Raw genomic sequence first — 15,443 nt, 5'->3', positions numbered from 1 at the left:
AGACCAAGGTTTCCCATAACACTGATCATGTAGACTACCAGAAAAATACCAAATAAGAGGACTTGCAAGTCTGTTCTGTCTGTGAGCCCCAAGAGAATGAATTCATTAAGCACAGAATGATTGCCTGTGGCCATAGAATGACTGTTTAAATGTAGTATCCAAGACTCATCAGAGTAAGGCTCCCCTAGATCACTTTTCCCATTGGTTGTGATTGATGGAATGTCAGAAAAATGCCTCTTGGTCCAAGGATAGTTGACAAAGCCTAACAATTGTACTTGGAACTTTTGTAATATTTCAGTACAAGGAGGAATTACTCCAAATGGAAATTCTTAAGAAGAAAATCTTCAGAGACCCTATTAAAGAAGAAATTAATTTGAATCCCGTAAGATTTCAATCGATATCCAAACAATTCAAACATGTCCATGACAATAAGAGAACTGGAAAGGTCATGGGAATCAACTAAACCCTCATTTCTAAGCTGAGGAAACTGAGACTTCATGGAGAAGAATCGAACAAGTTTATATTAGGAAGTTAGCAACAAATCCTAGCTTCAAAACTATATCTTCAGAATCCAAATCCAGAGACCTTTCCACTAAACTACATGGTGATGCATGCCAAAAGTGTAAGAATTTTAAATTAAAATCATTCATCCCTTCAAGAATGCAAATACTGGAAAATGATTAAGGGAAAGTATAATATCTAAGAATTAGAAGTGAGAAATGATGCAATAGTTCTCTGGAGCTAGAATCAGAAAACCTTTTCCAATAGTCTCTCTGCCATTTGCTCTCTTTGTGACATTGAAAAAATGACTGAATCTCTCTAAAACTTCACATACTTTTACAATAAAAAAAATGATATTGATTACATTGCTTCCATACAGGATTCTTTGTAAAAATCAAATGAGATCATTAGTGAAAAAGTGTTTTGTGAGTGATAAAACATTAAAAAAATGAAATTTGTCCTTTTTTTCCTTCACATATACACCCTCCCACATTATTAAAAATTCCCCAAGAAAAGAGACTTGGGAAGAGCTAAAGGAAGAAAGGCATTATAGGATTGGCTAAGGATAGCAATTGTCATCTTGCTTTTTATGTTGAATGCATTCAGAGTACTACCTGTAGTGCTGCAGGTAACCAAAAGAATAGAAAAGGAAAGAAAAAGATCATGGATAGATAACCAGTCATCAAAATTCAAAAAGTGATTCTGACAAACTAAAACATTTTATTTGCAGTTCTCCATCTTTCTCAAACTTTATAGGACAGAAAAACAATGACAAAATATTATCTTGTCACATGTTTTTATGTTAAAGAACTCTAGTGGCCTTGGTGGCACAGTGGATAGAGCCCTGGCCCTGGAGTCAGGAGGACCTGGGTTCAAATTCGACCTCACACACTTAATAATGACCTAGCTGTGTGGCCTTGGGCAAGCCACTTAACCCCACTGCCTTGCAAAAACCTAAAAAATAAATAAAATATATCTTTGGGGTGGCTAGGTGGCGAAGTGAATAGAGCACTGGTCTTGGAGTCAGGAGTACCTGGGTTCAAATGCGGCCTTAGACACTTAATAATTACCTAGTCATGTGGCCTTGGGCAAGCCACTTAACCCCATTGCCTTGAAAAAATATCTAAAACAAATAAAATTTAAAAATTAAAAATATGTTAAAGAACTTTATCTAATTGATTCTTCCTTCTGCTTCTTTCTTTTCTTTGAACACAGTAAAGAAATGACACATTAGTTCTACCTCCAACACCTCAAAGAGCTAAACATACCTTGAGGGGTTCTAGTCAAAGCAAACACCAGTGGTTGTGAGGCTATAGAGAACCTGACTGCATTTGTTTGAGATATCTTGACTCCTTTGGGACTTTATTACTAAATTATATCATTTCTCTGAAGAAACAATTATAATTATTCACCCTCAGGCAAGAGAATAGAGCTTATCAAAAGAGTTCCCCTTCTGAGACCTACTGAGTTGGGAGACTAGGGTAGCAGAAAAACCACTGATGAAGTCTGCTAACTTAGGTTCAACTTCTGAGTTTCATAATCGTTAGTGGAACTAAGCAAATTATTGACCCACTTGGCCCTTTGATTTTTTTCATGTATAATAATATAATAATATTTGTGATATCTATCTCACCAGATTGTTGTAGGTAAAACATTCTGTTTATCTTGCCATCCAAACAAATAGAACTTGTGGTGATAGAATGGGAAGATAGAATCCTTTGTTTTTAGAATCATAAAGGTAAATTCTCTGAGTAGGAGTAATAAGGACATTGTAGGGGGATCAATGAAACTTGTTTGTTAGTACATAAAATTCAGTGACATGGAACACAGGAAAACATAGATTTGGACTTATTTTTAAAACTTATCTAAAGGCAATAGAACTACAGCTCTAGAGCTGAAAAGGGACCTCTGATGACATCTAATCAGAAGTCCTGGTCTTATAGATGAAGAAATTGAGGACCATTGCTGTTAAGTGACTTGACCATAGTCAACCAAAAATTGTGTGTCCTAGATAATAGTTTAACCAGATCATGTGGCCCCATAGGCGGTGTTCTTGTCACTCCATCACAAATTCTAAAGCAACAGGTTGCCATTTTCGTGGACAGCCTTGCAACTTCTTTTTATCTTATGTTTCTAAAAAGACTCTTCTGTAGTTCATGGCTCTCAAAGGTCAAACAAGGCAAGGCTAATATAGAAATATGATAGTACTTCTCAAAAAAAGAAAATATTCTCTACTTCCTTTTTTTTCCATTTGCTAAGATATTTTTTCATGGAAATAGCATGCTTGTGACTTGGACCTGGGCATTTTTTAAGACCTATTCAATGTAATCTATTATTACAAACAACATTGGATGGGAACAAAAATCATAAATATTCTGAATACATAATTACAGTTTGGTGACCTCACATTTCTTGAATATTACAATGAGACCTTCTGGGTACTGAGCATAAGGCAGTATGTTGACCCATAGTATATCCAAATTGTGATGAGGAAAGTTGTAATGTGGCAGGAATATCAACATTCCATTGAAACCGTGAGGTTGGGGGGGGGGGGACGAAATAGACTGGAAAAGCAAGCAAATAAAGTTTCTTAAGAATTTCAGAGATGTCATAATAGACACTTGAGTGGTGTTTCACACTCCTCTCTTACTGTTTGCCCCTACTTCCTTACTTAGTATAGTCAACATTTTCTAGTCTAGACTTATGGGGCGGGGGAAGGAAGTAAAGGGAAAGACAACAATAGTAACAACAAGAAGGTATAGCTTGAGACTAAGGACAATTCTTTTTATAAAATCCTATCTTAGAGCCACAGTTGCGTGTTTGTGTGTCTTTGTGTGTATGTGTATTTTCAGTAGGAATAATGCTATCACTTGATACTAATAATTCTTCTCTCTTTGAGGAATGACAGAAGGGAGTGTTGAGGACCATGGAACCCAGGTTCAATAATATTTTCTCTCAGATGTTCTTGTAATCTGCTCATAAAAAGATGGGGCTTGCCAATGGGTCCTTTTGAAGACTGAAAGAAAATTCTCAAACCAGAACTTGATCAGCTCTCTCTAAGTACCAGTAAGACCTAGAAATATTATCACAGCACAAAGGAAAAATCAAATGCTTTTTTTTTAATGTAGAGAATCCATTCATTTGAACAAGGAACTCATAAGAATCTAAACAATTTTGATCTCCATCCTACTTCTTGTAAGATTTTTGTTAAGTCCAGGAGCTTGTCTGTAATCTACATATATGAAGACAAGTTAGGTAAGTGGTGATGTAAAAGCTGGACAGTTATAGACATCTCCACCCCTGGATTTCCCACAAATAAGCCATAGAAAGTTCCAGAGCATCTAACTCCATCAGGATTCCAGTGAAATGTCTTTAGTACATTCTCCCCTATTACCCCCCCACGCTTTGTGTGAGAATTTTGCCTAAGTAAAGGGCTTTCCTAACTTATGAACTTTGTGTTTACTTTTATCAGGATTTTGATTTTTCCAAATCTTCCTGGTTTGTTATTAAGACAGTAATGGGGGGAAGGGATTTTGTAATAGAAGATTTTAAAATTTACAACAATTTTATTCTAGCTTTTAATTCTAGTCAAGGAATAAAATAATGTTCAAAGAAAGAAGAAAACAAGGAAAGTAACAGTTGCTTTACAATTTATTAATTTTATTGTGATAAGGCTATGATTGCCATTTAAGACCCTCTTCAAAACATCCTTCACTTCTTTGTTTCTCAAAGTGTAGATCAAGGGATTTAACATGGGGATGATCACTGTATAAAAGACTGAGGCCATTTTATCTGTATCCAGGGAATGGTTTGAGCTGGGCTGTAAATACATAAATATCAGGGTCCCATAGAAAATGGTGACTGCCATCATGTGTGAGCCACAGGTGGAAAAAGCTTTACGCCTGCCATCAGCTGACTTATCAGATCAGGCCAGGAGATGATGGTGGTTCTGGAAAAGATGGTGAGAAGAATGCTTTACACGTCATTCCCCTCATAAAGAAAAATGGCAAGTCATGCCTTCATTCACTTGATTTCATGGTCTCCTGATGGAGAACAACAGAAGCACATCAGTCCCCTTCATTTCACACATATAAATCCTACCCTAGTTCAATTATTCATCACTGTTTATTAGAACTGGCCTTGTAATTGGTTTCAGACTTATGCTTCCCCTTCTCCAATTGCCCTACTCAAAAACTAAGTGATATCCCTAAAGCATGGATCTGAATATGTCACTCCCATTCTCAGTAAACTCTATTGCCTAGTGTCTCCAGTGTCAAATGAAATTCCCTTTGGCTTTCCTGTACTACTTCCTTCCTGCTTTGCTATACTATTTCTTTTTGTGCAAAGAAATTACCCTTCTTCTTCACATGTTATAACTCAACTCCTCTCTCCAAGACTGTTCATTCTTTCCCTCCATACATGAATTCACTCTCCTTTCAACGTTCTCTTAGACTTCTTAGTTTCCAGTAAATTCATCAAAGCCCACAAAAGTCTTATTCCTCTAGCTGCCAGTGTTCCCCTTAGATCCAAAAATTATATTATCTGCCTTTTGTACATACAAACACACTAAAAAAAAATAGTTCCCCAGATTATAAATTCATTAGTGGTGGAAATTACTTCTTTTTTTCCTTTATGCCATGCATTTAACAATGAGTCTGACATATAATAGTCAACTAATACATTTTTGTGATTAACAAATGAGTAGAAAGCATATACAATGTTATTTTGGGAGGGGAATAGAGGCCTATTGATTGAGGAGATTAGGGAAAAGCTTATGTAGGAGTTAGCACTTAAACAGTCTTTAATAGAGGCAATGAATCCAAGAGGTAAAAGTGGGGGCAAGCACTTTCCAGATGTGGTGGTGCATTTATAACAAATGTGCTGGTAGGAGGTGCGTCCTGTTTATATCTAAAAGCAAACAGTCTACTTTGACAAGAAAAAAGAGAATGTGATAGGGAGTAATATGAATTTATATTGGAATTGGAGTCAGGATCCTGATTGTGAAGGTTTTAAATGCTAAACTGAGGATTTTATATTTTATCTTGGTAGAAATAGGGAGGCAATGACGATATCCAGCTGGATGCTATTGACAAGTTCTGGTCTACAGTTTAGCAATACATTTTGGCAGTTATGTGAGGGATGGATTGAACAATGAGAACGCTAGCAGAAAAAATTCCAATGACAAGATTTTTCTGCAGCCCAGAGATGATAAGGACATAAAATAGGGTAATAGCAATGTGAGTTGAAAGAAAAGAAATTATATGTGAGATAGACTTTAGACAGAATCCATAAGAGAACAGCTGATAGGACATGAGCTGTGATAGAAAGGAAACAATAAGCAAACATACTGGTGAGAAAAACAAACATAATTTTATTAACTACACTATTCTTTTTTCCATCATCTCTTTTTTCCATTATTGGGGGTTACTAAAATTCAACCCAAATCTCATCTCTATTAATAGCCATCATAAAATAATTTATAGATACAATGAAACCAAACAAAGTGCAGCGTGATAAATAATATATTTATCATTTAAACAAATACAATAATATGTGGCAAAATAAGCTTTGATTTATGAGTTTGAGCTTTAAGGGAAGAGAGAGGAGTGGGAAAGGAGAAATATAGAAATAGAAAGTGGAAAAGAGAAAATATAGAAAATTGAGAGAGAGAGAGAGAGAGAGAGAGAGAGAGAGAGAGAAATTCTGGAAAAAGTGACAATAGTAGTATAGTAGTAACCACACAAAAGTAAATGTCAACTGGAACAAATATTAATTTATTATATATTGAGGGTAATACAACATTACTTACTGGAAAAACCCTAAGACTAGTGATCAAAGCCAAGATCTTAAATTATGTATCCTGAAATTTTTAGGGTGTACAATCTTGGCAAGGTCACAAACTCTGTGATTCTTTTTACTTGATAGTAAAATAAATATAATAATCTTTGCATTTCCTATATCACTGCATTTTATTAATTAAAAAAGATAAAGTTTTAAAAAACTAAAAGAATATTTTCTTGATATAAACAATTTTTGTTAACTATAATGATAGTGGCAATGATTATGAAAACCATTGGGCTATAACTTCTTTTATCTTCTCCCTCCTCCAGGCTTGCAGATCGAATAAATGGCTGAAATTAATTTCACTAAGGTGACTGAATTCATTCTCTTGGGGTTCACTGACAAGCAGGAGCTGAAGACATCCTTTTTTTGTGGTGTTCTTTTCCATCTATGTGTTCACAGTGTTTGGCAATCTGGGTCTCATCACAGTCATCAGAATGGACTCATGACTAAAAACTCCAATGTATTTCTTCCAAAGTCATCTTGCCTTTGTTGATTTCTGTTATTCTTCCTCCATAACTCCCAAAATGTTGGGGAACTTTGAGAAAAATATTATTTCTCTCAATGCATATTCTGCCCAACTAGGCCGCTTTCTTGCCCTCATGACAGCAGAATGCTTGCTGCTATCTTCCATGGCCTATGATTGCTATGTGGTCATTTGCAACCCTTTGCTTTATATGGCTCAGATGTCTCCTAAAATCTGTATTCAGCTAGTAGCTGTGCTGTTTTGAATGCTTTGGGAATATTTGGTCTTTAGGATGTGGGTCCCTCCCACAACCCCAAGGTACCATAGCATTTCAGCACTACTAGGCATAATTAGCATGAGTATGGTAATTTTGGTGTCAGTTTTGCAATAACATAGGTAACTTGTTTTTCAATGGTCTCATCTTCAGGAAAATAATTGAATTGTTCTACTCAACTGGCAATCATATTCCCCTGGGACCCAAAACACTTTGGTTTCTCAGAAGCTGTTCAGCAGGTCATGGGATTATGGGATTATATGGGATTATAGCACCTGTCCATATTGTTTACGGTCGGAACTATGAAAACATATGATCCATCATCTTTGAATCTCCAACTTTTGGTTTTGATTAAGGAAGACATCTTTGACAAAGGCTTTCTCTCTGATCCTTCTTGCACAAAAAATTTTACCTCTAGCAACACAATAACATTGATCCCAGCCATTCATCTGCACCATGGGCCCAGTTAAGGAAAACCAACAAAATAGAATGGAATTCTATTTCATTAATCCTAGTGGGGATATCCAGGTGACTTGGGAAAACTTTGAACATTCTATTTTTTTTTCCCCAAGATAAATGCTTTGGGCCCCAAGGGACACTTAGCTGAGAACACGGAAGGGGAGCCTAGAGTCAGGGGCTACGACAGGTTATGGCTCATCTCACAGCAGACTACCAAATGGATCCCAAGATTCACGGATGAGTTTTCTCACTACAGCAACTTTAATATACACTATTGGAACTGAAATTACCTTAACAGCTTCCACCAGACTTGCCTTCCAATGGATCTTCACTAAAGAATTCCAAGTGTACTCATTGCTATTACAGGACCTCAAAAGAGTCCTGTTTAGTATTTTTTGTATTGGTGTGAAGTAGAACATCAAGATTTGACAACAGGTAGAATGTACAGTGAGAGAGTTAAGATTCAGGGGTCATTCTGAGGTTAGACATTTTTGTGACTAGAAGGTTGTGAGTGTCCTTTCTAGTTTGAGAAGTTTGGAGGAGGCATGGGCTTGGGGGTGGGGGGGAAATCTCTTCTTTGGTAACAGTTCATTCCTTGCTGACTGCAAATATCCCAAGTTCTTCTCTGTCAATATCATAACCACCACCACCACCATCATCATCATCATCACCCTTAATTGAACCAGTTATTCCTTTTTTCTGCCTTCCCTTTTACAACCAAGCTCCTAGATGGGAGGGGGGAGGAGGAATCAGACGAAAATGTTAAATATATTTCCTCTATTTGTACACTCACCTGCTGTTCCAATCTTTGTCTGAATTCTACTTCACAACCTTAAATGGCTTTCTCCAAAGTTTCCAGTGATCTCTTGACATTTTTCTTTCAATCTCTGCCCAATCCATAGTATTTTTCAAAGTGATCACCCTCCTTGGATTTCCGTATCATCTGACGTGTCATGCCGCAGTTCCATTTGTGAAAATATTGTTGCACTTAAGAACTCATAATGGGAGAATGGTTAAAGTATAGGCCAGGGAGCACTCCTTTTGCTGGCCTTATCTCTTGCTGATCTCAAGTTCCATGGTTTCAGTCATCAACTATACTGATGATTTCCAGACCCAATATAAAAAGTTCTTAACTTTCAGTTCCTTTATCACTGTTACTATTTAATATTTGAAATTGATGGCTTACGGTCATCAAAAATCACACCAAGTAATACAATGTCATACTCAAAGAGCTTGAACTCTATTAGTGGAGATATTTTGTTATAGGAAGATGTATACAAAAGAGTAAAGAGGATCTGGGGTGGTAGGACTAGCTCTGTGGAACATTTCTTCTTCATTTTAAATCTTAAGAAATATAGTTTTGAGCTACTTAGATTGTTTAGCCTGTTCTCCTTTCTATCTACCACAGTGGCATCAAGGAATATCTTGAAGGATCTATGACATATAAAGATGAGAGGGGTCCTCTGAATATTCCTAACAATGTAAGAATTGCTTTCTTCTATGTTACCTGGTGACCTATGCCAGACAGAAGCATCAAGGAGATAATTTTGATTTTCATTAAAGGTTAGAGATCCTCACATCTTCCAAGTATTCAAACTTCAACTTAATTCTAGTAAAAGCTACTCTTTATTTATCCAAACTTAAATTTGATTAAATCACTCTTAGATATTTTTCAACCTGTGCCTTCTCCTGGGAGTCTTATTTTTTACAGTAAGACTATGTCATGAAAATTAAGCAACTAATAGCTATGTATATATCCGATATAAACATTAATGTATAAATGACAGCATCTGTTACTGTAGCTTGTCAATATGTTTTGTCATTTCCTCCTCCAGTTCACTTTTATAGATAAGGAAAGATGAGTCAGTCATCCTTACTTCAGACTCCTCACTATTCACTGGCCCCCTAGCTCCTTATACTAAATGGAATAGTAACATTTGTTTCCAATGCTTCCCAGATATCAGATCCTCACTCATCAATATAACTTACAGTAAGATAAGCTATTTATAATTGCCAAGAATTGGGAGGGCTATTTTTTTAAATCAATGGTTCGTTAACCTGGTATTTGATTGATTGGGCTAATCATCCATGAGGAATTCAGTGTGGTATAGTGAAAAAAGTCCTGGAGTTGCAATTGGAGCACCTGTGTTCAAATCCTGATCCTTTTGCTTATTTCCAGAGTGAATTTGGGCAAAACATTTACCCTCTCTTGATGTAAGCTTTTGTTTCTTTATAATGAGGAGGTTGAATGTGATGACTTCCCAAGTCCCCAGTTCTAAATTGGTAATCCTATTTGAGCAAATCTATTTAATTAGATTTTTGTATATGTTTAGCCTAAGGACTTACTAATCAACCAATATTTCATATACCATGCAAGAAGCTTTATTTAAATATTCCCATCTCTACTCTATGTATCCAGTTTTTTACATCTTGACTACTCCCATTAGAATGTGAGCTATTTTTTATCTTTCTTTCTATTCCCTGCACTTGTATCCAGGATGCCATTCTTGATACATGCTTTTTGACTCAAAATAAATGGAAGGATGTTTGCTTCAGTTTTTTCCTAATTAATTGAAATTTTCTATTCAAATTATTCAATGAAATAAAAAACTTAAAACAGTCTTACCTGATTGAATAGTTTGCATTTTTCAAATGCTCTGAATTCTGGAGTTTTGTGGAGCATTTCTAACTATTTAGGGTGAGCAGATAGTGCTCCCCAGAATGCAGAGAATGAACCAAATTAAGAGGCTTTATTGATGACTGCTTCAAAAGACCATAATCTACAACATTTCTGGAAGTTCATTGTTCAAACAGGAATTTACAAAGAAATTTAGTTTAATACCTATGGGAAACCCCAAACAAGCTAGATGTTAATTGAGAAGCTGTAGTGAGTGTTGAAAAAAAGTGAGTATCTGAAAAGTGAGTATCAAAGCAGTTCTCAAAGAGTATGTGAGAAAACTAACTAGAAAGCAGGAAAGAATTTTGCCATTTATTATGTGTAGGGAAAGCTAAACCAACAAGGTTGGTACCAGTTGAACTAGAGGTCCTGTTCAAAAGGAAGGAGGAATTGCCACTGTAGGCTCTTCTCTCCCCTTCCTTTGCCCAAGGAACATGATAGACCAAAAGAGACAATCTAGTTCAGGTCTTCTTTAACTTTTCTTTTTCATGATCCTACCTTGGATAGTTTTAAATATATTTTTAAATTTATAAAGAAACAAACAAATAAGTATTATTGAATGAATAAATAAAGGCCACCAAAGGATATCAATTATATTAAAGGAAAAATTCACCAAATTGAGGTTCCTTGAGTTAAATAACTGTTCCAAGAACTGGGGGTGCCTTATCTTCCCTGCTAAAGGAATGAAGTTCCTCACTGAGGAGCTCCTAAGTCCACTGGACCAAGACCTATGGTTATGGGATTGGATTGTTGGATATTTGGATGTCGCATTGAAATTATATTTCAGAATGATCATTCTGTTTCTGGACTCCCTCACACAGAGACAGTATTCAGAGGGAATATGGACAGAACTTTTCTCCTTGTTGAAATCAAAGATTTAGTCACTGGGACAACTTTCTTAACATACCAGAAGAAAATCAGTATGTTCTAAGCTTCTGATGTCCTTCTGACCCAAGATAATGAATGAATGAAAACATTAAATGTTTTAAGCATTGACATTAATAAAGGAAGTATATAATAAACAACTTTACAATGAAATCAAGAATGTTCAATGACTTTCTTCATGATGCTTAGTAGACCAAAAGTAGGAAGAAGTAAACTAGAAGTTGGAGGTTTCTCAGGAAAGGAGATTAGCAAATTTGTAATCTCAGAATATTGGGAGATAAGGGATTGTAACACAGTGTATTTCTTTTCATCATACATTAATAAGAAGAGGGGTCAAAGGAAATCACCAGTTGCAGAATATTCATGGGTCCATTCCAGGCATCATAATATTGAAAGTAAAGAGAAGATTTGGGTTGAATGAGAGATGTGGTGGTTGAACAGAATTTAAAGGATCAAGAGAGTGAAAGTCAAGAAATTTGCAAGGTAATGAAGTCTTGGATGCAGTCTCATGCTAGTATGTGTGTGTAAAAAAAGGAGAGAAAGTCTTATAAGGTAGTTTAAAACCATTTCCTGTGGTGGCTAGGTGGTGCAGTGGATAAAGCATGGGCCCTGGGGTCAGGAGTACCTGGGTTCAAATCCGATCTCAGACACTTAATAATTTCCTAGCTGTGTGGCCTGGGGCAAGCCACTTAACCCCATTTGCCTTGCAAAATAAAACTAAAAAAACAATTCCTGTTAGATCTCGGGACATAATAACAATATTTAATAAGGATTTCCTTAATGTTCAAGTAACCCCAACCCAAATGACAAAACTCATCATTCACTGTCTCAGAGGAAGTAGAATGAATCACCCCTATTTCCTAACCTCTTCTCTCCTTTAAATAAAGAATCAAAACAAATAAATGAACAAATAAATAATTAGGTTGACATTTAAATAAATCAACAAATAAATAAATAAAACAGATCAGAAATTAAAAGCATTTTCCCCTTGGTTGTGTCTGAAGATAAGATTTAAGGAGGATGTACTAGTTCTCTTCTAGTATTGGAAAGGCTATCAGGGCAAAGAGGGATTTGACATCATTTTATCATTTTGCTTCAAGGATGTAGCTGAGTTCTCTAGTACTAATAACTTCCATGGTATCCATTTCCTTCTATACTCTTCATACATATGGGGAAACTAACTGTTTCTATATTTCTACATTTCACTTATATTTTAGTATTGGTTTTCTGTCTTTGAAACAGACATATCTCTTCCTCATTTATCCTCTTAGAATCCCATTATTTCTTGAAGGTTCAAGTCAGATACTAGAACCAGTTTTTTGTTTTGTTTTTTCTGAAAGAGAGAATTCTAAATAAGAATATAAGTTTCTTGAAGGCAGGGATTCTTTGATTTTTCTTTTACCCTAAATAACTAGCCTGGCAAATAGTGAAGCCCTGCTTAATTACCTAATAATTTGTTACATCTCCTTCCTCAATTTATCTTGTTTTTGCTTATCTTTGCACATGCTTTATCTCATCATTTCCCAGCAGTGTAAATCCTTAGAGGGCATCAATTAATTTATATTTGTTTTTGTACTTCTAGGGTATAACACAGTGTTTTGAACATAACTTTTGACAGATGGATATTGTTTAATTGAAGTGAGACAAAGTTGGGTTTTTCTCTTTCTCATTTAAGGAATAGGAATGAGTTTTTTGTCACCCAATATATGATAAGACCTTCTGTCTACAGGACTCAGGAATGACCTGATGGAATTATCTGATACTCTGGAAGATAGACCTGTTGAAAACATGTCTCTATGTGCAGTTTTTTTTTCCTAATATAGCAACTATAGGAAAGGAATCTTGGACTGCTGGGTTCCATACCCTTATTTTCTTCTCCAAGATGTTTGGTGAACTTTGGATATGTTAGACCCAAAAGTCAGTCAACCTAATCAGTAAAGATTTATTGATGTGATTTTAAAAGAAAAGAAAGGATAGGCTTCTTTTATTGTAATTATTTTGAAATTCTGTCACCTTCCCTAAGGTCATATTGAGAGACAGAGATTTAAATCAGTAACATTCATTTCAGTAAAGCCATGGTCTGATAATGCTTCCCATGTAGAATGTACCAAAAGGAACTAAACCTCACATTCCCTGAAACATTTGAGAGAAAAGTAGATTATTATATAATTAAAAGTTTTCTAAGTGGAATATTTTGTTGTGTGGAAGGGTCAAAGAATTTTTTCTGAGACAGAAAATTCCCAATTTAATATAAGTTACTTGAAGGCAGGGATTCTTTGATTTGTATCTTTGGATCCTCAGCGACTAGCATGGCCAATAGTAGACACTCAATAAAACCTTGTTGGATATTGCAAATGGATGTGCCCATGCTGGGCACTAAGGAGATATAGGTGATGAGATGATGTTTCCAAATCTCTTCTACCTTGAATATTCCACAATTTTTTACCATTTTTTTTCATGAACACAATTTCAAAAAATAATGATCCTGTCAAGGAGAAAAATAAGAAAAAACTCCATATTTCCTTAAGTCATCATCTAAATTTACTTAAACCCATGTTTGCCATTGCTTAAAGTTTTCTTCAGAGCATCCTTCACTTCCTTGTTTCTCAAACTGTAGATCAAGGGATTTAACATGGGAATGATCACTGTATAGAAGACTGAGGCCATTTTATCTGTATCAAGGGAATGGTTTGAACTGGGCTGTAAGTACATAAATATCAAGGTCCCATAGAAAATGGTGACAGCCACCATGTGGGAGCCACAAGTAGAGAAAGCTTTGCGCCTGCCTTCAGCGGATTGCATCTTTAGAATTGCAGAGATAATATATGTGTAGGAGACAAAAACTACCAAAAAGGAAGCAATAAGCATGACTCCTGCACAGATAAAAATCCATATTTGTTTGGAGTGAGTGTCAGAGCAGGACAACCTCAAGAGAGGCATGTCATCACAGTAAAAATGGTTGATAATGTTAGAACCACAGTAAGAGAGGCGGAAGGTAAGAATAACATGGAATAATGCAACCAGAAAGCTGTAACTATAAGGTACAGTTACCAGCTGAATACAGATTTTAGGAGACATCAGAACCATATAAAGCAAAGGGTTGCAAATGGCCACATAGCGATCATAGGCCATAGAAGCTAGCAGCAAGCATTCTGCATTCATGAAACCAATGAAACATACTAGTTGTATAGCACATGCACTGAATGAGATTGTATTTACTTCATACAAAAAATTTCCCAACATTTTGGGAGTAATAGATGAAGAATAACAGAAATCAACAAATGCTAGGTGGCTTAGGAAGAAATACATTGGGGTTTTTAGTCGTGAGTTAAATCTGATGACAATAATGAGACCCAGATTCCCCATCACTGTGCACGAATAGATAAAAAAGAACACTATGAAGAGAGGCATCTTCAGCTCCGGCTTGTCAGTGATTCCCAAGAGAATGAACTCAGTCACCTGGGTAAAATTAATCTCAGCCATTTATTCCATCTGGGAACTTGGTCAATAGAAAAACAAAAATGAGAGATCAGTTAGTTCCTGGCTTTTTCTTGCATCTAAATCACATTTTTGTCACTGATATTATTGTCACAGTGAATGATGATGGGCAATACACAGTAATCATTAAAAAAAACACCTTGTGTGATTGCCTTGTGCTGGATTGATAATAATCTTGTGACACAGTTTGTACTTCAATAGAAGGACTCCTATTTTACTATTTGAGAAAATAGACACAATCTGACATCCAAAAATAATGTTATTAACAAATATTAAGATTTGGGTTTAAATTTTGTCTCTTATACTTGTTTCACCATTCCATATTGTCTTCACAGGAAAGAATTTGCATCTCTTTTTTTGGTAGGACAGACTTGGTTTTTGACTTTCATTCTCATTTTCAAATTCAAGTTCAAATTCAATAAACATTTCTGTCACCTACTTAATGAGAGTTTGCCTAGTCTTTGAGTCAAAAGACCTGGATTCAAACCCTGCTTCATTCATGGACTGAATCTAGGACTCTGGACACATTTTATCAGACTTGTCAACTCTCAGGCAATATGTTTCAGAGGAATTGCTGATCTGTTTTACTGGACTGTATGTATGCTTGTCTGTGTGTGTGTGTGTGTGTGTGTGTGTGTGTGTGTATGTATTTATGTATAATCATATCTGACTGCTGAACCCAGATAACTCTGGAGGAGAAAGTGAGTTTGGTGACTTGGTACAGCAGCCCTTCACTCATATACAATTCATGTGCTTGCCATGGCAACACCTCCATGATGTTGTGGTCTCCTTTGAAAATGGATTAAACACTAAATTAAATGAGCTCCTAGTGATGTGTTTGT

The 15,443-nt window shown here is 35.8% G+C and overlaps 1 protein-coding gene across 1 annotated transcript; it reads right to left on the bottom strand.

The window, feature by feature from the left end:
• Positions 1 to 3,733: 3,733 nt before the first annotated feature.
• Positions 3,734 to 15,198, bottom strand: LOC141519537 (olfactory receptor 8U9-like; the record flags this gene model as incomplete). Its single annotated transcript, XM_074231756.1, has 3 exons — positions 3,734 to 3,888; positions 13,671 to 14,562; positions 15,148 to 15,198. Coding segments are annotated over 3 exons (1,098 nt in total), but the record flags the coding sequence as incomplete, so codon positions are not given.
• Between the last annotated feature and the right edge of the window lie 245 nt (positions 15,199 to 15,443).

The sequence above is a fragment of the Macrotis lagotis genome, chromosome 3 (genome assembly GCF_037893015.1).
Source record: "Macrotis lagotis isolate mMagLag1 chromosome 3, bilby.v1.9.chrom.fasta, whole genome shotgun sequence".
In the NCBI taxonomy this organism is placed as follows: Eukaryota; Metazoa; Chordata; class Mammalia; order Peramelemorphia; family Peramelidae; genus Macrotis; species Macrotis lagotis.
Note: the sequence above shows the minus strand (reverse complement) of the source record. Positions and strands in the feature narration are given on the sequence as shown.